The following is a 21,362-nucleotide window of genomic DNA, read 5'->3' as shown; positions in this document are numbered from 1 at the left end:
TCTGCTGCCCAGTTGGGAATTGATAAGTGGATTGACCCAGAGTGCTGAGGCCAGATCTCTCAGCCTGTGCCCAGGACTCTGTTTCCCATGAACATTTTAGGCAGTGGTCCTCAGAGAATCCTGCCTAGCATCTTGATGGCAGGATCCTGAAGACTAGTGCTTCCCTTGATGGTACCTGATAGGGTACATAATGCCCCTCCAAATATGGCTCTACATTTTTAGCTTAGTCCACTATTACCCTAGAATGGAGGATAATTTCAATTTATTTTGAGGAAACACACACACACACACACACTGAGAGCTCCCATTAAGTCTTTCAGTTAAAAAAAAAAAAAACGAATTTTGGTGTTTCCACTGTGGTACAGTGGGATCAGTGGCATCTCTGGAGCTCTGGGATGCAGGTTGGATCCCTGGCCTGACACAGTGGGTGAAGGATCCAGTGTTGCCACAGTAAACCAAGCCTTACCACTTTGGAGGCGGGACACCTGAGTTGTCCTCTGAGCTAGGTTACTGGCTACTGGATCCTGGCACAAATCACTATGTTTTTCTTGGCCTCTATTTTCTAATCTAAAAAATGATGCTCTCTTAAGATCTTTTCTAGTTCTAATGTTTCATTACTTTATTCAAAGCAACCTACAAAGTGTAATTATATTGCCAGCCCTTTTGAGGCATTCTCAACAGGGTTCCTCCTCTCTGGTGCTGCTCATGCCAACAGAGCAAGGTCAAGCTGGGTTCAGAAGCAAAGGAAAGTTTTATTCTTTAATCAAAGAATGGAGAGGGCAAGCCTCTCCTCTAGAGCACATGATCTCCTGACAGTGGACAGGCTGGGCTGCCTTATAGGGTTCTCCCTAGCCTAGCAGGGTGGGGCAGAGTTCTCACACAATGATTGCAGCTTCTGTGGACCTGCCTAAAGCCATCTTGAATTGGGGTGTCCTGTGCAGCGCTTCTCCATGTGGCCACCAAGCCGAGGTGTCCTAGCCTTTTTACTCTAGGAACTCTGGTCTGAAATGCCCAGTTCGAGGCCTCTGCACACTGTACCCTATGGGCAGGTGAAACTAGACTAAGCACAAAGAAGAGGTTATACCTTACCTTATCACCTGGATTCCATCTTATGTTTCCTGGGGACTTCAGTGGGCTTTGTTGGTGACACCTATAGAGGAATGAATCTGATTCCTTAAGTATCATGACAACACATTTATTCTCTCAGACATCATCTTCCGTAAATGACTGTGAGATAAGCAGGAATCTGTGATGACTTTCTTTGGTGGCAGGCTACATGGTTCAGTGATATAGTTATTTTCTTAAGTCTTCCTTGGTCATCCCAGCATCCCAAGATCTACCATTATCCAGCAGAGGAATGCTGATTTTAAAAAATTACTAACATTCTATAAAGCCATCTAAAAGATGCTCAGAATGTATTTTAAATTTATTTTATTTTTTCATTATTATTGGGTGTAATCATTTTACAATCATTTAGGGATAAAAATGAAATCATGGTTTAAAGTTCAAGAAATTTCCTTGTATTTTTATCATTCTAGTTTTAGTATAAAAGATTCTGATATGCGGATTCCTGTAACTTCTTATGTAGTTGATTAGCTCAAAAATGTTGAGTGTATACTTTTTAATGCCACATGACACTTGCCACTCTTCTTATTCTGCAGGCTTTTCAAATAAACTGTAGAATTCTTATGTGTAGAGAATAGGTTTCATTTTTTGGTGCAGTAAAGTTGAGCACCTGAGGGCTTATTTTATTTGTTTATATTGAAGTATAGTTGATTTAAAATATTGTGTTATTTTCAAGTGTACGATTCAATATTTTTGTATGTTATAATCCATTAAGGTTATTACAAGATAGTGGGTATAATTCCCTATGCTAGGGAGTTCTTTTCGTGGCTCAGTGTTTAATGAACCCGACTAGGGTTCGATCCCTGGCCTCGCTCAGTGGGTTAAGGATCCAGCATTGCTGTGAGTTGTGGTGTAGGTTGAAGATACAGTTTGGATCCCGTGTTGTTGTGTCTGTGGTGTAGGCTGGCAGCTGTAGCTCCGATTTGACCCCTAGCCTGAGAACTTCCACATGCCTTGGCTGCAGCCAAAAAAAATAATAATAAATAAATAAATAAATAAAAATTCCATATGCTGTACAGTCTACCCTTGTCCATCGTTGCTTATCTGTTTTATATGTATAGTTTGTGTCTCTTAACCCCACCCCTAACACTACTAACCTGCCCCTCCCCCCTTCTCTCTCCCCTTTGGAAACCACAAGTTTGTCTTCTATATCTGTGAGTGTGTTTCTGCTTTGCACTTATTTAAACAGGCAACAGTTCTGGCTTGCTCTCCCTCCTCCCTCTCTGCGGCCGTGGGGACCAAGGATGGTTTTGTCCACTTCCTTGATGTCCGGAATGTGGAATCCCCTCAGGCAGTTCACAAGGCCTTTCTCTCTGAATCTCCAGTGCAGCACCTCCTGTAAGTACTGCCTGCTTCTGGCAGCAACTTTGTCCAGCCTGTCTTGAGAATTCTAGTGAAGCCCTGATTTCTTTTTTTCTTTCTTTCTTTTTCTTTTTTTTTTTCTATTTTAGGGCCATACCAGCGGCATATGGAGGTGCCCAGGCTAGGGGTCTAATTGGAGCTGTAGCTGCCGGCCTATGCCAGAGCCACAGCAATGCCAGACCTGAACCTCATCTGCAACTTACACCACAGCTCACGGCAACACCAGATCCTTAACCCACTGAGGGAGGCCAGGGATCAAACCTTCAACCTCATTGTTCCTAGTCAGATTTGTTTCCGCTGCACCATGACAGATACTCCCCTGATTTCTTTTAAGTTTTATCTGTGTTGTTTTGAAAGTTAGTGTATTGACTCAGATTAACATTAAAGAAGTATAGAGGAGTATATAGTATAGTTTCCCACCCTTGTCCCCAAATACCCAGTTCTCCTTCCTGGAGGAGGCAGCCGTTTACCAGTTTCTCATGTCTTCTTCTGGAGATATTTATCTACAAACAAGCAAGAGGATAAGTACTTTTAATTACATGAATAATTGTCAAGTACTTAGCATGTGCCAGGAACTTCTGCTGTATTAACTTCATGAGATAGATATTCTTTTTTTTTTTAATTAATTAATTTATTTATTTATTTTGTCTTTTTGCTATTTCTTTGGGCCGCTTCCGCGGCATATGGAGGTTCCCAGGCTAGGGGTCTAATCAGAGCTATAGCCACCGGCCTACGCCAGAGCCACAGCAACGCAGGATCCAAGCCGCGTCTGCAACCTACACCACAGCTCACGGCAACGCCGGATCCTTAACCCACTGAGCAAGGCCAGGGACCGAACCCGCAGCCTCACGGTTCCTAGTCGGATTCGTTAACCACTGCGCCACGATGGGAACTCCAAGAGATAGATATTCTTATTGTCTCCATTTTACAGATAAAGAAGATGATGCACAAAGAATTTGAATAATTAATATCACACACATGATAAATGGCAAATGTTAGCATTTGAACCCAGGTAGTTGGGCTCCTGAGTCATTGCCTTCACTCTTAAAGGGCAGCAAACCACATGGTTCTGCACCTCAATTTTTTTCACTTAATGGTATATCTTTGAGAAAATCTTCTATCAACACATGGAGACCTTCCTCATTCTTTTTTTTTTTTTTTTACAGCCCCAAAGTATTCCATTATATGACTATATCATAATTTTTAAAAGATGGTATATTGGGAATTCCCTGATGGCTCACCGATTAAGGATCTGACATTGTCACTGCTGTGGCTCAGATCCTGCTGTGGGGCACAGGTTCAGTCCTTGGGAACTTCTGCCTGCCACAGATGTGGCCAAAAAAAAAAAAAAAAAAAAGAAGTATATTGACAGACATTTAGATGACTTCAAATTTTTTGAGGCAGTGCTTATAAGAAGATAGAATAGAGACAGTGGATTTGGACTTACTATTATTACTTCTTTTATTAATGAATCATAATAGTAAATATTAATAAGAAATAACATTTATGCCCTGCTTTACAAAATGAGGTGCTATCACACATTGCAGCTTATTTAGTGTGACACTTGCTGCACATCCGGAAGATTGTCCCTATTTCACAAGTGAGATAAACTAGGTTCAGAGTGGTTAAGAGAAGGATTTGCCCAAGATTACTCAGCTAGTGTCTGGAGGAGCTGTGTTTCTACTCTCTGTGTTCTTACAAGCTCTGCTGCCTCCAGCTCAGTGGGGAAGGATCTGTAATCTCTTACCATTTACATTCTGCTCCTCTGTACCATATTTTTTGGTGCTTCTCCTCTCTCAAATTTTTCTTTCATACCCTAATTTGCATTTCCCACTGTTTTCTAATTTGATGAAGGTATAGACATTTCACTACATTCTTCCTGCCAGGACTGGTACTGAAGGTATTCAGTGTTCCACTCATCACTAAATTGAGAATTGCTTATTTCCGCTTGCAATATCAAGAAAGCTCTGCTGTCGTATTTCATTCACTTGTGACGAAATAGTTGCCCAGCTTTAGTGAATCTTCTTGACTGGGTACTTGTAAATTGCAATTTGGAAACGGAATTAGCCTAGAATGTAATGATTACATTTATATATAATCACCTCCCTTTTTATAATATTAAAAATCACAATCTATGAAAATAATAGTTTTGAATATATCTCCATGGTGTCATTCAATAAATTTGTTTACCATCTTATTAGTAAAATAAGTAGAATCTGATAATCAGATTTTTTTCTTTTCTAGGTATGACCAGAGAGGAATGTATCTATTAGTTGGAACATCAGAAGGATACATCTTTGTTATCAATGCCAAACCCTCAAGCTTATTTCAGATTCTTGGATTCATAGGTACTACACAGAATGCTTATTAACTTACAATATTGGTCACTTTATTCTAAAGAATTTAAAGTTGTGAAAGTGGGGCTATAGTGAAACAATTATTTGTAGCATGTTTTCTAAAACAGAAACATTTAAATCACTGTTCAAAGTTACTTAGGAAAATTCCCACATCGTATTTAGAGGTTTTAATATGTTTACTTGGTACATAGTTGATGTTAAATAAATCTTCTTGAATCATTTAATGAATTAATGAAATGGCTAAATGTTTCTAATGTTGCTACAAGGGGAAAATGAGTTAGTTTATCCCTGAAATATTTTTAAAATAGTATTTGGTCTCTGTTCAATTAAGATATATGAAGAAAGTTTTGAATTATGCATCTTTAAAGTTTCCTTTTTAAACAAAATGATATCCAGCTTTTTTCAGTAATATGCATCAAAATGCCCAGGTAAACCTCATATCTGGTAAGCAAGGTAGCATTTAGGTAGTGAATGGTAAGAACTGATACTTTTCGCTCTCTGTCTTTACATACCAAATATGTTAAGTATATTTTTCCACAAAATATATGTTAAAATCCATGTATTGATTTTTAAAAATTGGGTGCCTACCAGATGTAAAGTGCTGAACGTAGGCCCTGTGGGAGCAGGGAAAGGTCAAGGAGACAGTGTAGTGGAGGAGGAGGAATAGCAGAGTGCCATGGAGGCTCAGGGCCAGGTGTGAGGAAAGGAGCAGAGGTGAAAAGTGTGCTCAGAGGACTGGGGGCGAATTTTCCAAGGATGTAAATAGTGGAGGATGGGGCTAGTTAATATTCTAACTTTCGATAAGTCTGAACAAAGGCAGTTGGAATGGTAAGAAGTCTGGAGTAACAGGTAAATAGAAGAGTTTATTAGATGCTGATCATGGTGACAAAATCTGAAAGAACGTAGAGCTGCTTGAACATCATTCCAAGGAGTCTGGACTTTGTTCTGTAGTTAATGACACATCATCAGATATTTTCAAGATGGGGCTGGTGTGATTCGACTTGGTTTTTTAGAGGACAACTCTAGAATCACTGTGAAGGCTGGAGCAGAAAGACAAAAGAATGGAATAAAAAATATGGTTAGGAAGCTATTATAATAACTTAGGAAAGATATGATATTAATCATAACAATATCCAACATTTATTGAGGGATTCCTTACCATGTGGTAGTGTTCTAAGTATTTGGCACGTGTTAATTCATTTAATTCTTAGACAATTTTTATGAGATAGAGACTACTGTTATGCCCAATTTAAAGATAAGGCAATTGAGGCACAGTGAGGTTAAGATTTGCTCAAAGCCATGTAGGTGGTTAGTGCTGGAGCCAGGACTCAAACTCAGGAATATTGGCTTCAGGGCTTGTGCTGTTATCCATAGTGTACAAGCCCATGCAGCAGTCACAGAGAGAGAAAGGAGGGCTAGGAGTGATGGGGTTGGTAGGACTTGATATTTGACTATGTGTGACAGGGAGGGATCCACAACAACTCCAAAGTTTCTAGCCTAAATAGTGGAAGTCTGTGATATCATCAATTGCAGTAAAATCTCAAGAAAAAAGAAAGTTATGAACATTAAGGGATATGGTAAGCTAACAAGCTCCTGTAGATTTGAAGCCAATAAACTCTTCATTTGGGTATTTTTAGCATAAGTTTGGAAATGGATACTTGTAGTTCAAAGTTTAATAATAGAATTCTGATCTTGAAATCATGGAAGCAGATGATATGGCATAAGACAGAGTAAAAGAAAACCCAATTGCTTAATGAAATCAAACAGGTAACCCAAATATGTAAATTAGATGACATGGAGTGTAGTAGGCCCTATGTCTAACCTTAGGATGGGTAAAAGTCCTGCAAAAATATGCCATTTTTTAACATAGCTGGTTGGTCAGAATGTGGGATGGGAAAAGCTACTTACTTTGAAGTTGTGGACAGAGGAGGACAAGGCAGTGACGAAAACTAAGGATGGAGCAGAGTAATAAGAGAATTGAGAGTCTCTACCTTTAGGAAGAGCTTAAAGAAGGAAGGCTGCATAAAGGGGTGGGTGGTGGCAGAAGTCCAAGTGAGGTAAGGGCTGTGATGAGGCAATCAGTGTGTGAGCCCTGGGAGAGCTACTCCTTTGTAACAGAAGGACAAAGAGGAAAAGGAAGTCAGTAAGTAGCAACTCCTGTTCTAAGTTTGCATGGAAAGAGAATTAGTTTGCATGGTAACTGATGGGGAAGAAGGATTGAAGGAAGGTCCTAATTTGAATATTGGAGAGTCTGGAGAACTGAAAAGGAGAGGCCATAAAAGACAAGAGAAATTTTTAAAAGGGTAATTGATAGCACCTGGTCTGATAGAATATTGGAGGCATGGACCCAAAATCACAGATGGAAAGAGAAAGTTTCATTTTGTTCCTACAAAAATGTCAAGAAATGAATGGGGAAGATAGGAACAAACAGAGAAAATGCGAGATTCAGCATAAGAAAGTTAAGGTCAAGTTTGTGTCACAAATAGATGGGAAGACATACCATGCTCTTGGATTGGAAGGGTCAATACTATCAAAATGACTGTACTACCTAAGGCAATCTACACATTCAATGCAATCCCTATCAAATTACCAAGGACATTTTTCACAGAACTCGAACAAAATATTTTAAAGTTTGTTCTGAAGCACAAAAGATCCAGATTAGCAAAAGACATCCTGAAAAAGAAAAATAGAGCTGGAAGAAATCAGGCTCCCTGACTTCAGACTATACTACAAAGCAACAGCCCTCAAAACCATATGGTACTGGCACAAAGACAGACATATAGATCAGTGGAACAGGATAGAGAGCCCAGAATTCAACACACGCACCTACAGCCAACTCATCTATGACAAAGGAGGCAAGAATATACAGTGGAGAAAGGACAGCCTGTTCAATAAGTGGTGCTGGGAAAACTGGACAGCCACATGGAAAAGAATGAAATTAGAACACTCCCCAACACCATACACAAAAATAAACTCCAAATGGATTAAAGACCTAGATGTAAGACCAGACACTATAAAACTCTTAGAGGAAAACGTAGGCCAAACACTCTCTGACATAAACAACAGCAACATCTTCTCAGATCTACCTCTTAGAGTCATAACAGTAAAAACAAAGATAAACAAATGGGACCCAATCAAACTTCAAAGTTTCTGCACAGCAAAGGAAACCCTAAACAAAATGAAAAGACAACCCACAGAATGGGAGAACATCTTTGCAAGTGAATCGACTGACAAGGGATTAATCTCCAAAATTTATAAACACCTTCTGCAGCTCCATACCAAAAAAACAAACAACCCCATCCAAAAATGGGCAGAAGATCTAAACAGACAGTTCTCCAAAGAGGACATACAGATGGCCAAGAAACACATGAAAAGATGTTCAACATCACTCATCATTAGAGAGATGCAAATCAAAACCCCTAGGAGGTACCACCTTACACCAGCCAGAATGGCCATCATCCAAAAGTCTACAAACAATAAGTGCTGGACAGGGTGTGGAGAAAAAGGAACCCTATCACACTGTTGGTGGGATTGTAAATTGGTGCAACCACTGTGGAAAACAGTATGGAGATTCCTCAGAAAACTTAAAATAGAACTACCATTTGATCCAGCAATCCCACTCCTGGGCATCTATCCACAGAAAACCCTGACTCACAAAGACACATGTACTCCACTGTTCATTGCAGCGCTATTTTCAATAGCCAAGACATGGAAACAACCTAAATGTCCATCGACAGAAGAGTGGATCAAGAAGATGTGGAATATACAATGGAATATTATTATTCAGCCATTAAAAGGAACGAAATACCAGCATTTTTAGCAACATGGATGGACCTAGAAATTATCATGCTAGGTGAAGTCAGCCATACAATGAGACACCAACATCAAATGCTTTCACTGACATGTGGAATCTGAAAAAAGGACAGACTGAACTTCTTTGCAGAACAGATACTGACTCACAGACATTGAAAAACTTATGATTTCCAAAGGAGACATGTTGGGGGGTGGGGGGATGCACTGGGGTTGTGAGTTGGAAATCCTATAAAATTGGATTGTGATGATCATTGTACAACTATAAATGTAATAAATTCATTGAGTAATTTAAAAAATTGTGTCAGATGTTCTCTGTCTTCCTTGTTAAGTAAGCAAAGGTCATCCATTGGACATCTGAGGGGAAGGGCTGAGATGGGGCCTGGGAAAGTAGACATAGGTAGAACAGTCCCTGTGGAGAATGGCAGTAGTTAATCTGGAAAGAATCCAAGGTGGGCCCCAGGCAAGGCACCTTACAGAGGTGGATTAACTGAGTTTTTGGAGGGCAAACTCATAAAGGCATGTGTAGTCCCACCATTTCTTCAATACCTTGACTACAGATGCAAAGAACACTGATACCTGAGTTCATCCAGTATCAGCAGTGGGCAGATGGCTGGAGTGGACTTCCAAGGGTCCAGAGCATGCAGGTGGCTGCCAAGTTGGGTGGACAGGGCAGACTCTGAAGGCCTCCCTGTCTGGGAATGAAGCTGAGTCCAACTAAGTTGGATTGAATCTACCAACTCAAGCATCAATGGGAAGAAGCCCCTATCCATTCATCAAAAATGTTACCATCACTTATGTTTAAAGGTCACTTAAATATCCAGTAAATACATTTGGATCTAAAGATTTAGTGAAGGCATTTCTATAATGTGATATCTTACCTGGGAATATGAAAGATTCTATAAACTAAACAACTACTTGTGGTGTTGATTTCCATTTGCTTGCAGAGATCGGCAAAGGTATTTTGCAAATATCCACAGTGTCTCTTTTGGAAAAAGACATAGTGAAAGTGATGGTCCTTTACCCACTTCCAGATACAGGAAGAAGCAGACTGGAAATATTTACTCTGCCTAAAATAATACCACAAGGTAAAGAAAAAATGAGCACCCAATTCTGTTCTGGGTGCTCAATTAAGTAGTTGCTATAGCTTTTTCTTTCTTTCTTTTCTTTCTTTCTTTCTTTCTCTTTCTTTTTTTCTTTCTTTTCTGACGATAGTATTTTTTTTAACATGTGAAGAGGTTAAAATGGCCACTACTTTTGTATATCTTTCAAAGAGAAATTGATGTGTCTACTAAATACTGTGAAACGTGGACTTCCTTCTAGGTCCTGTCATTCATATGAATCTGTCCTATTATCAGAAAAAAAAAACAGGATTGACTGTCACTTTTATCAAATTGGTTTGTCATCTTTGTGATGTCTCTTTTTTGTAACTTTAAATATACATAGTCCAATTCAGATAGGTTATTGTGTAGTTACTTTCACTGATAAAATCATAAAGAAATCCTTCTGAATAAAAAGGTCTCCTAAAATAAATACTTCATGTGTTTTAGATAACAAATATATCTGGGTAGCTATTTTGAAAATATATAATTATGGAGTAAAAGAAAGTTGAAAATCTCAAAATACTTTTATGTCTTCATTAAGGCTCTCTAGACCATCTGGGTTTCTTTTAACGCTGTATCTCTATTAACTGATAAAATTAACCAAGGCCTTATAAAAGATATTTTACTCATTATCAGTCATTTGATACTCAAGTATTTTAATGGAGCTAAGTTCTTTTCAAATCATTTTTATATCCTAATAGCCTCTGCATTAATTGACATTTTTATTTTTCTTTTTTATAGTTTTCATAACAATTAAAAAAACAAATACATGATAGAAATGATCTCTGTTCTTTCCCAAATCCTACAGTTTCTGCAAGCTTTGCTGATGAACGAGGGAGGCTGAGAGATGAATTAATTCATAAGTTTGTGTATGAGATAGAGCACACTCTGTCCTCTGCAGTCTTGAACTTTCAAAGTAACCGAATATATGGCTTCTGTAATCAAGTGCCATACATCTGCAGCTATCTTCTTCCTGAAAAAGTATGCAAAACTTATCATTTTTCTTAGCAATCGAGTGACACATTGTATTATTTAGACATTATCCATGCTTTAACACTCAAGTCCAGTTAACAAATGCCTTTACTGTAGAACTTAAACTTCTTTGACTTATATATATACTAGCATGATTTAACTCATCATAAAATACATTTGATCAACCTCACACTTGTGCCACATACATCATACTGGTCAGATAAACATGTAGATAACACAATATTAGTTTAGTGCCTCTTAAAAATATTTTTTAAAAAAATCTATCTCTATAAAATCTATTTTAAAGGTGTCAGGAGCTACAGGATTGATGATTTTCGGTGGAACTTTGTACCCAAGCCCTAAAAAAAATTGCACAAAATACTTAAACTATATTTCTGGAATCCTTTCATCACACACTTTTCAAGCTTCTCCCACATCGTGTCCTTTCCTGCTACATATACTGACCCAGATTATCAACCACCCTTTCTTTCTAAATCCTTCAATCAAAGGCCTTCTCTCCCAGAGTAGCCAATGTCAGCAAGGTATGAGAGAGAGACATTCAGATGGAAGAAATGGTTTATGGTAAGGAGGATTCAAGAAAAGCTTCCTAGAGGAACTGGACTTTAAAGAATAGGTCAGATTTAAACATGAACAGGTATTGTATACAGTCTTGGCGGGGAGGTGGGGTTGCTGCTTTGGGGTTGCTAAATTGCTGGGGATGGGGTGGGGAAGGGCATTTCAGACAAAAGTCTCAACATGTGCGGAGGCTTGAAGGAGGGAATACATGACATACATGGGGGAATGTTGACTATATTTATTTTGACTGGAGCACAGGGAGGGGTATATGCAAAGGGTTAATAAAAAAAAAAGATAGTAAGTTTTAGGGTGGGATTTTTAGTGGTAGCTAACATATGAAGAAGACTTTTTCTTAGTTGGCTGAAATGAACTTTTATTTGCAATCAAAGATAAAAAATGTTGCGTTCCCATCGTGGCGCAGTGGAAACGAATCTTGACTAGGAACCATGAGGTTGAGGGTTGGATCCCTGGCCTTGCTCAGTGGATTAAGGATCCAGCATTGCCATGAATGAGCTGTGGTATAGATTGCAGACGCAGCTTGGATCTTGCATTGCTGTGGCTGTGATGTAGGCTGGCGGCTATAGCTGCAATTAGTCCCCTAACCTGGGAACCTCCATGTGCTGCAGGTGCAGCCTTAAAAAGACAAAAAAAAAAAAAAAGTGCCCACTTTATAATTTGTCAGTTTATTTCCAATGACAGTATTTTCAGGTTTGAATCTGTTTATATATGCACAACCTTAAATCCCAAATTGCTGCTCCCCTGATCTTTCCTATAATGTGGTCATTTTCTTTGATTGGCAGGAACATGGTGGTGTTTGCATTCTTAAGCCATACCAAAAAGTACAAAGCAAACAATACGGATCTGGAATGCTCTCCTTGTCTCCACATGGATTGTGGCTCATAACAATAGCTAAATGTGGAATTCTGTGTGTCCGAGATATTCATACCTTGGTAAACTCCCCCTTTTTTGTCCAATCATGAATGTATGTCTTGATCTCATGTAAGAAACACAAGCCCTGAGGAAGGGAATTGGAACTCTTTCTTAAGTAAATTAACTCACAACATATTTACCACTGATGGTGTTATTGGCTTCAACATTGGATATATTTACATGCCAAAGTTTGAGTCTCTAAGGGAGGATGTGTCAATTAATAGACTGAGATCTGCAAAGGAGCGTGGGGAAGGGATACAGTAGGTGGGCTCCAGCCCAGCTCCATCACCATTTACTGTGTGTCTTAGAAATCACTGAACTTCACTAAGCTTCAGCTGCTCCTCTGTAATGCTTGGTAAGCCTTGCTTGCCCCAGCCTGTGGGATTTTCTGGTGAGAGCCAGTGAGGCTATATGCAAAGCTTCTTTGGAAATAATGAATTGCTGTGCAAACCTTGGGATGAATACTGCTAGCTCCCTGGCCTGGAGGGCCTCTAGGCTGGTTGCTGCCACCTCCGCATCTGACTCTTCCTGTGATGCTGGAAGAGCATAATGGAGAAGGGCGTGGCCCTCACTGAGTCCTCCCCCATCACTTGCAGACCTCCATGTCACCAATACCATTACCATTTCTGATTTCCTTTGCTCTCAGATCTCTGAAAAAAAGATGAAAATAGCTTTTTCTCCCCAAGAAGTGGAAGATCCTTTCCTAGGTTTTGAGTCTAAGTTATACTGGTTATCAGCATAATTTAATGTGGTCAGTTATTTACATATCTGCAGCACCACAGTCATGCACATGACACTGTCCCACAAGGTCACAGAGAAACTGGCTCTGGTTATGCACATCCAGCTCTCCTTGCTCACTTGTGCAAGAAAGCATCTTTGGAATACAAAGCAAAAGTGATATTATTATTATATAGGAAAAATATTAAATCCCTTAGAAATTATTTTTAAGTCAACGATACGCACACTCTGCTACATTCTCTCTTATTCAAATGATTTGTAATGTACACTACAACTGATAGTGACATAACATGGCAAGACATCAGCATTTTTCTGGGTGATTCTATGCAAAGTACCTCATATAGGAGGTTATTCATGGCAGTGCTGTTTGTAAAAGCAACCTAATGTTCATCAACAGAGGATGGATGAATAAATAATGGTACATAAATAGTACATAAATTAAGTATGGAGTATTATGATGTAATAAGAATGAGGACATCTTTATGCAACAATAGGAAAAAAATCCAAAAATACATTCTTAAAGAGGAAAGGCAAGATATATAATATATGTATTATGTTATAATTTATGTTAAGAATTCCCTGTATAAAAATTTGCTGATAGGAGGCACCGCCACTCGCTGCTCAGAGGTTTGAAGAGCAGGGAGAATGTGAGGCACTTGATGCTTCTCCATCATTCCAGGTGGCTTACCTAAGTAGGAACTCTGGGAGGCTCCATCTTCTCCAGGATGTTCATCAGCGTGGTTTTTGGAACTTGGAATGTTGGAACTCTTACAATAGCTTAGGAGGCTGAAGTTTTTCTACAGACGAGAGGCAGGCGGAGGACACTAAGAGGTCTCTCCTGGGCAGGCCCTGTAGGGTCCCACTTGGTGACAAACTGATCATGTTATATCAAAAATTAAGGACCTACAGGAGTGAGAGTTCTGAGCCACACATCAAACTCTCACATGTGGGGATCTGGCACAGGGAGAAAGAGCCCCGGAGCATCTGGCATTGAAGGCCAGTGGGGCTTGTGCGCAAGAACTCCACGGGACTGGGGGAAACGGAGACCCCATTCTTAAAAGGCACACACAGACTTTCATGTGCACTGAGTCCCAGGGCAAAGCAAAGTCTCCAAAGGAATCTGGGTCAAACCTGACCTCAGTTCTTGGAGGACATCCTGGGAAAACAGGGGTGAATGTGGGTTGTTTTGAGGGAAGGACATTGAAAGCAAAGCTCTCGGGAATATTCAGCAGCAGTGCCTTTCTCTGGAGGTGGCCATTTTGGAAAAATCTGGCCCCACCCATCAGCGCTGAGAAGCCCCAGGGCAAACAACAATCCAGGTGGGATCATAGCCCCACCCCTCAGTAAACAGGCTAAGTAAAGACACCTCAGGCACACAGCTGCCTCTAATCTCATCCAGAGACTAAGCCCCACCCACCAGAGGGATTAGAATCGGCTCCTCCTACCAGGTGGCAGGCATCAGCCCCTCCCATCAGGAAGCCTACACCAAGCCCCCATACTGACTTCAGCCACAGGGGGGCAGACATCAGAAGTAAGAGAGGCTACAACTCTATTATCTGTAAGAAGGTCAGCACACCAAAAACCTATAAAAATGAAAAGATAGAGGACTATAACTCAGATGAGGGAGAAAGAAAAAAATCCAGAAAATCAGCTAAGTGATCAGGAGATTCTCAGCCTCCAGGAAAAAGACTTTAGACTGTTGATGCTGAAGATAATGTAAGACATCGGAAATAAACTGGAGGCAAAGATGAATAACTTACAGGAAGCACTGAGCAAAGAGATACAAGATATAAAACTTCAACAAGAAGAGATGCAAAATACAATAACTGAAATAAAAAATTCCCTAGAAGCAGCTAACAGCAGAATACAGGAGGCAGAAGAACAAATCAGCGAGGTGGAGGACAGATTAGTGGAAATCACAGATGGGAACAGAAAAGAGAAAAAAGATTGAAAACAAATGAAGAGAGTCTCAGAGAACTTTGGGACAACGTGAAACGCAACAACATCTGTATTATAGGGGTGCCAGAAGAAGAGAGAGAGAAGGAGACAGAAAAAATATTCCAAGAGATAATAGCCAAAAGCTTCCCTAACATGGGGAAGGAATCACTCACTCAAATCCAGAAAGCACAATGAGTACCATATAAAATAAACCCAAGGAGGAACACCCCGAGACACATACTAATCAAACTGACCAAAATTAAAGACAAAGAGGAAATCTTGAAAGCAGCTAGGGAAAAGAAACAAATAACATACAAGGGAACCCCAATAAGGCTATCAGCAGATTTTTCAACAGAAACACTGCAGGCCAGAAGGGAGTGGCATGATATACTCAACGTGATGAAAGGAAAAAACCTCCAACCAAGATTACTCTACCCAGCAAGGCTCTCGTTCAGATTTGAAGGAGCAATCAAAACCTTCACAGATAAGCAAAAGCTGAGAGAATTCAGCAACACTAAACCAGCCTTACAACAAATACTAAAGGAACTTCTATAGGCAGAAAAGAACAAGAGAAGAAGTAAAGGAAAAAGAGCAGCAAAAACAAATCCAAATCAATTAATAAAATGGCAATAAGAACATACATATCAATAATTACCTTAAATGTGAATGGACTAAACGCCCCAGCCAAAAGACATAGACTGGCTGAATGGATACAAAAACAAGACACATATATATGCTGTCTTCAAGAGACCCACTTCACTTCTAGAGACACATACAAATTGAAAGTGAGAGGATGGAAGAAAATATTTCATGCAAAGGGGGATCAAAAGAAAGCTGGGGTAGCAATACTCATATCAGACAAAATAGACTTTAAAATGAAGAATATTTCAAGGGACAAGGAAGGTCACTACCTAATGATCAAATGATCAATCCAAGAAGACATAACAGTTTTAAATATCCAAGCACCCAACATAGGTTCACCACAATATATAAGGCAACTGCTAACAACCTTAAAAGGACAAATCGACAATAACACAATCATAGTGGGGGACTTTAACACCCCACTTACAGCAATGGACAGATCAACCAGACAGAAAATCAATAAGGAAACACAGGCCCTGAATGAAGCATTAGACCAGATGGACTTAATAGATATTTATAGGACATTTCATCCAAAAGCAACAGAATACACATTCTTCTCAAGTGAACATGGAACATTCTCTAAGATTGATCATATCCTGGGCTACAAATCCAACCTCAGTAACTTTAAGAAAACTGAAATCATATCAAGCATTTTTCTGACCACAATGCTATACGACTGGAAATCAACAACAAGAAAAAAACTGCAAAAAACACAAGCACGTGGAGACTCAACAACATGTTACTAAACAACCAATGGATCACTGAATAAATCAAAGAGGAAATTAAAAAATACCTAGAAGCAAATGACAACAAAGATACGACACTCCAAAACCTATGGGATGCAGCAAAAGCTGTCCCAAGAGGAAAGTTTATAGCAATGCCAGCCCACCTCAGGAAACAAGAAAAAGCTCAAATAAGCAAGCTAACTTTACATCTAAAGCAGCTTGAGAGAGAACAGACAAGACCTCAAGTTAGCAGAAGGAAAAAAATCATAAAGATCAGAGCAGAAATCAATGAAATAGAAATGAAGAAAACCATAGAAAAGATCAATGAAACGAAAAGCTGGTTCTTTGAAAAGATCAACGAAATTGATAAACCCCTAGCCAGACTTATCAAGAAAATAAGAGAGAGGACTCAAATCAATACAATTAGAAATGAAAAAGGAGAAGTAACAACGGATATCACAGGAATACCAAGGATCATAAGAGACTACTATATGCAACTATATACCAATAAAATGGAAAACCTAGAAGAAATGGACAAATTCTTAGAAACATACAATCTTCCAAGACTAAACCAAGACGAAATAGAAAAGATGAACGGACCAATCACAAGTACTGTAATTGAAACTGTGATTAAAAAACTTCCAACAAACAAAATTCCAGGACCAGATAACTACACAGGTGAATTCTATCAAACATTTAGAGAAGAGCTAACAACTCTCCTTCTGAAACTACTCCAAAAAATTGCAGAGGAAGGGACACTCCCAAACTCATTCTATGAGGCCACCATCACCCTGGTACCAAAACCAGACAAAGACTCCACAAAAAATGAAAACTATAGGCCAATTTCACTGATGAACATTGATGCAAAAATCCTTAACAAAATACTAGCAAACCGCATCCAACAATACATTAAAAGGCTTGTACATCATGATGGAGTGGGATTTATCCCAGGGATGCAAGGGTTCTTCAATATCCACAAATTCATCAGTGTGATACACCACATTAACAAACTGAAGAATAAAAACCATATGATCCTCTCAATAGACGCGGAAAAAGCCTTTGACAAAATCCAACACCCATTTCTGATAAAAACCCTTCAGAAAGTGGGCATAGCGGGAACCTACCTCAACATGATAAAGGCCATATATGACAAACCCACAGCAAACATCATTCTCAATGGTGAAAAGCTGAAAGAATTCCCGCTGAGATCAGGAACAAGACAAGGATGTCTGCTCTCCCCACTACTCTTCAACATAGTTTTGGAAGTCCTAGCCACAACAATCAGAGAACTAAAAGAGATAAAAGGAATCCAAATTGGAAAGGAAGAAGTAAAACTGTCCCTATTTGCGGATGACATGATGCTATACCTAGAGAATCCTTAAGACTGTACCAGAAAACTGTTAGAGCTCTTCCATGAATTTGGCGAAGTCACAGGATACAAAATCAATACACTGAAATCAACAGCGTTTCTATATACTAACAATGAAAGATCAGAAAGAGAAATTAGGGAAGCAATCCCATTTACCATCACATCCAAAAGAATAAAATACCTAGGAGTAAACCTACCTAAAGAAACAAAAGACCTATACTCTGAAAACTACAAGCCATTGATAAAAGAAATCAAAGATAACACAAATAGATGGGAAGACATACCATGCTCTTGGATTGGAAGGGTCAATATTATCAAAATGACTGTACTACCCAAGGCAATCTACAGATTCAGTGCAATCCCTATCAAATTACCAAGGACATTTTTCACAGAACTCGAACAAAATATTTTAAAGTTTGTTCTGAAGCACCAAAGATCCAGATTAGCAAAAGACATCCTGAAAAAGAAAAATAGAGCTGGAAGAAATCAGGCTCCCTGACTTCAGACTATACTACAAAGCAAGAGTCATTAAAACTGCATGGTACTGGCACAAAGACAGACATATAGATCAGTGGAACAGGATAGAGAGCCCAGAATTCAACCCATGCACCTACAGCCAACTCATCTATGACAAAGGAGGCAAGAATATACAGTGGAGAAAAGACAGCCTGTTCAATAAGTGGTGCTGGGAAAACTGGACAGCCACATGGAAAAGAATGGAATTAGAACACTCCCCAACACCATACGCAAAAATAAACTCCAAATGGATTAAAGACCTAGATGTAAGACCAGACACTATAAAACTCTTAGAGGAAAACGTAGGCCAAACACTCTCTGACATAAACAACAGCAACATCTTCTCAGATCTACCTCTTAGAGTCATAACAGTAAAAACAAAGATAAACAAATGGGACCCAATCAAACTTCAAAGTTTCTGCACAGCAAAGGAAACCCTAAACAAAATGAAAAGACAACCCACAGAATGGGAGAACATCTTTGCAAGTGAATCGACTGACAAGGGATTAATCTCCAAAATTTATAAACACCTTCTGCAGCTCCATACCAAAAAAACAAACAACCCCATCCAAAAATGGGCAGAAGATCTAAACAGACAGTTCTCCAAAGAGGACATACAGATGGCCAAGAAACACATGAAAAGATGTTCAACATCACTCATCATTAGAGAGATGCAAATCAAAACCCCTAGGAGGTACCACCTTACACCAGCCAGAATGGCCATCATCCAAAAGTCTACAAACAATAAGTGCTGGACAGGGTGTGGAGAAAAAGGAACCCTATCACACTGTTGGTGGGATTGTAAATTGGTGCAACCACTGTGGAAAACAGTATGGAGATTCCTCAGAAAACTTAAAATAGAACTACCATTTGATCCAGCAATCCCACTCCTGGGCATCTATCCACAGAAAACCCTGACTCACAAAGACACACGTACGCCAATGTTCACTGCAGTACCATTTTCAATAGCCAAGACATGGAAACAACCTAAGTGTCCATCGACAGAGGAGTGGATCAAGAAGATGTGGTACATATATACAATGGAATATTATTATTCAGCCATTAAAAGGAACGAAATACCAGCATTTTTAGCAACATGGATGGACCTAGAAACTATCATGCTAGGTGAAGTCAGCCATACAATGAGACACCAACATCCAGTGCTTTCACTGACATGTGGAATCTGAAAAAAGGACAGACTGAACTTCTTTGCAGAACAGATGCTGACTCACAGACATTGAAAAACTTATGGTCTCCGGAGGAGACAGTTTGGGAGGTGGAGGGATGCGCCTGGGCTGTAGGATGGAAATCCTGTGAAATCAGATTGTTATGATCATTATACAACTACAGATGTGATAAAGTCATTTGAGTAATTAAAAAATGGAAAAAAATTTGCTTATATACGTTAAAAAACTCTGAAAGGGTATTGAAGGTACTAGGTGTATTGATTACCTTTGGGAGGTGTTGGGTAATGGGGACAGAACGTAGATTTCACTGCACGTTTTTATAGCTTTTTAATTTTGAAACATTTGAATGTATTGCCTGTTCAAAAATACTAAAAAAGTTTTTAAAAGAACCATGGTTGATAACAAATGTGACAAAAAAAACAACACCCTGTTTTTAGTCAGAGTTTAAACCATTGCATTTGTACCAGTTATTAATGCGTTTGAGTTCTATTTGCACTGGTTTAATTGGCATTCCCTGTCATTCTTCCCAGTGCCAGTCACCTTCCTTATCGCACTCAGCCTCTTTGCACATAAAGGGAATTTGCCTAACCCTTGGAGGCATCCGAATTTGCCCACACTGCTTGTTCAAGGCCACTCCCCTGACTTCTAGTACACTTCAGCAAGTCCATTTGCTTCTCTGTGCCTGATTCCTATTATAAATTGGTGATAATAATCCCTCTTCTTCCACATTATACAGAAGGGAGAGCAATCAGTACTGGTGAATGAATTTTATACTAGGAATTTTCAGCACTAGGTATTACTAAGAGGCTATTTCCATACCAACTAAAATGCTATTAACAAATGGAAAAATGTTTATCCACAAGCAAAAGTGCACGTAACCCCCTTAGAAAAACCATGTGGTAGAATTGCATTTGTAATTTCTTCACTTTATTCCTAAAACTATTAAGGAAGTATTTGCTCGATGTCGGAGTCATTCTCACCAGGGGCACGGGATTCAATCAGTGAGAATTTCAATGGATGGACAAAGCATTCTGGTGAATGGGAGAAATGACAGCACGCTTGTTAACCTGAGATGGAGGTACATACAAGTATACAGTAAGCAGCCTCACATGATAATGGTGTTTTTGGGGGGGGGGGTTTTGTGGGTTTTTTTTGTCTTTTGTCTTTTGTTGTTGTTGTTGTTGTTGCTATTTCTTGGGCCGCTCCTGCGGCATATGGAGGTTCCCAGGCTAGGGGTTGAATCGGAGCTGTAGCCACCGGCCTACGCCAGAGCCACAGCAACGCGGGATCTGAGCCGCGTCTGCAACCTACACCACAGCTCACGGCAACGTCGGATCGTTAACCCACTGAGCAAGGGCAGGGACCGAACCCGCAACCTCATGGTTCCTAGTCGGATTCGTTAACCACTGCACCACGACGGGAACTCCCGATAATGGTGTTTTAAAATAAAGATGTTGTTATTTAGCTATAGGAAGGCCTACACAGCTGGAGACAGCTGTCATTGTTATACTAATGATCCCAAGAGGAGGGGATATGCCATGCATGTAGGGTAGCACCAGCAAGGGTAAGGAGGCAGCTGGAGCAGGGAAAACATGGGCAAGAGTCTTTATTATGGTTTCCGTGCGAAGGAGCAGACAGGCTTAGGATTGACTAGTTTGGATAATTTTAGGGGGCCTGGGTCACAGTAGCTGCCCCTGGTTGTCTGGTATTTGGCCCAGGGATGATTAGGACAGGAAAATAGTGGCCCCAAGTGTGAAAGCCCAAGAAAGGAGATGGTTGGGCTCTGGGTTGGTGGGTTTGCTTTTGAAGGGTACGTTCCAGGCAAGTTGTTTACTGTCTCCATGAACTGCTGGACCCAGGAGGGGCAGTTCCTCCAAGGTTATTATCAAGATCCCAGATGCCAAGGCATTAAAATGCAAAAAATAAAAAGACACGGTTAAGACCTATGAAGTGATCAGTCCCCGCTTTCATAACATCTGATGGAGAATCATAAGGAATGAGGACAATTCTGA

The 21,362-nt window shown here is 39.7% G+C and overlaps 1 protein-coding gene across 2 annotated transcripts in view; it reads left to right on the top strand.

The window, feature by feature from the left end:
• Positions 1-21,362, top strand: part of CFAP43 (cilia and flagella associated protein 43) — a 109,268-nt gene that overhangs the window by 37,023 nt on the left and 50,883 nt on the right. For both annotated transcript variants that reach the window (XM_047761507.1, XM_047761508.1), the window contains exons 11-16: positions 2,315-2,463; positions 4,732-4,835; positions 9,602-9,742; positions 10,566-10,738; positions 12,106-12,255; positions 20,298-20,428. In XM_047761507.1, coding sequence (XP_047617463.1) covers positions 2,315-2,463; positions 4,732-4,835; positions 9,602-9,742; positions 10,566-10,738; positions 12,106-12,255; positions 20,298-20,428 — 848 coding nt within the window. The remainder of the gene's footprint in view (positions 1-2,314; positions 2,464-4,731; positions 4,836-9,601; positions 9,743-10,565; positions 10,739-12,105; positions 12,256-20,297; positions 20,429-21,362) is intronic.

This window comes from Phacochoerus africanus, chromosome 15 (genome assembly GCF_016906955.1).
Source record: "Phacochoerus africanus isolate WHEZ1 chromosome 15, ROS_Pafr_v1, whole genome shotgun sequence".
In the NCBI taxonomy this organism is placed as follows: domain Eukaryota; kingdom Metazoa; phylum Chordata; class Mammalia; order Artiodactyla; family Suidae; genus Phacochoerus; species Phacochoerus africanus.
The sequence above is the reverse complement of the archived record's forward strand: the minus strand, read 5'-3'. Positions and strand labels throughout refer to the sequence as shown.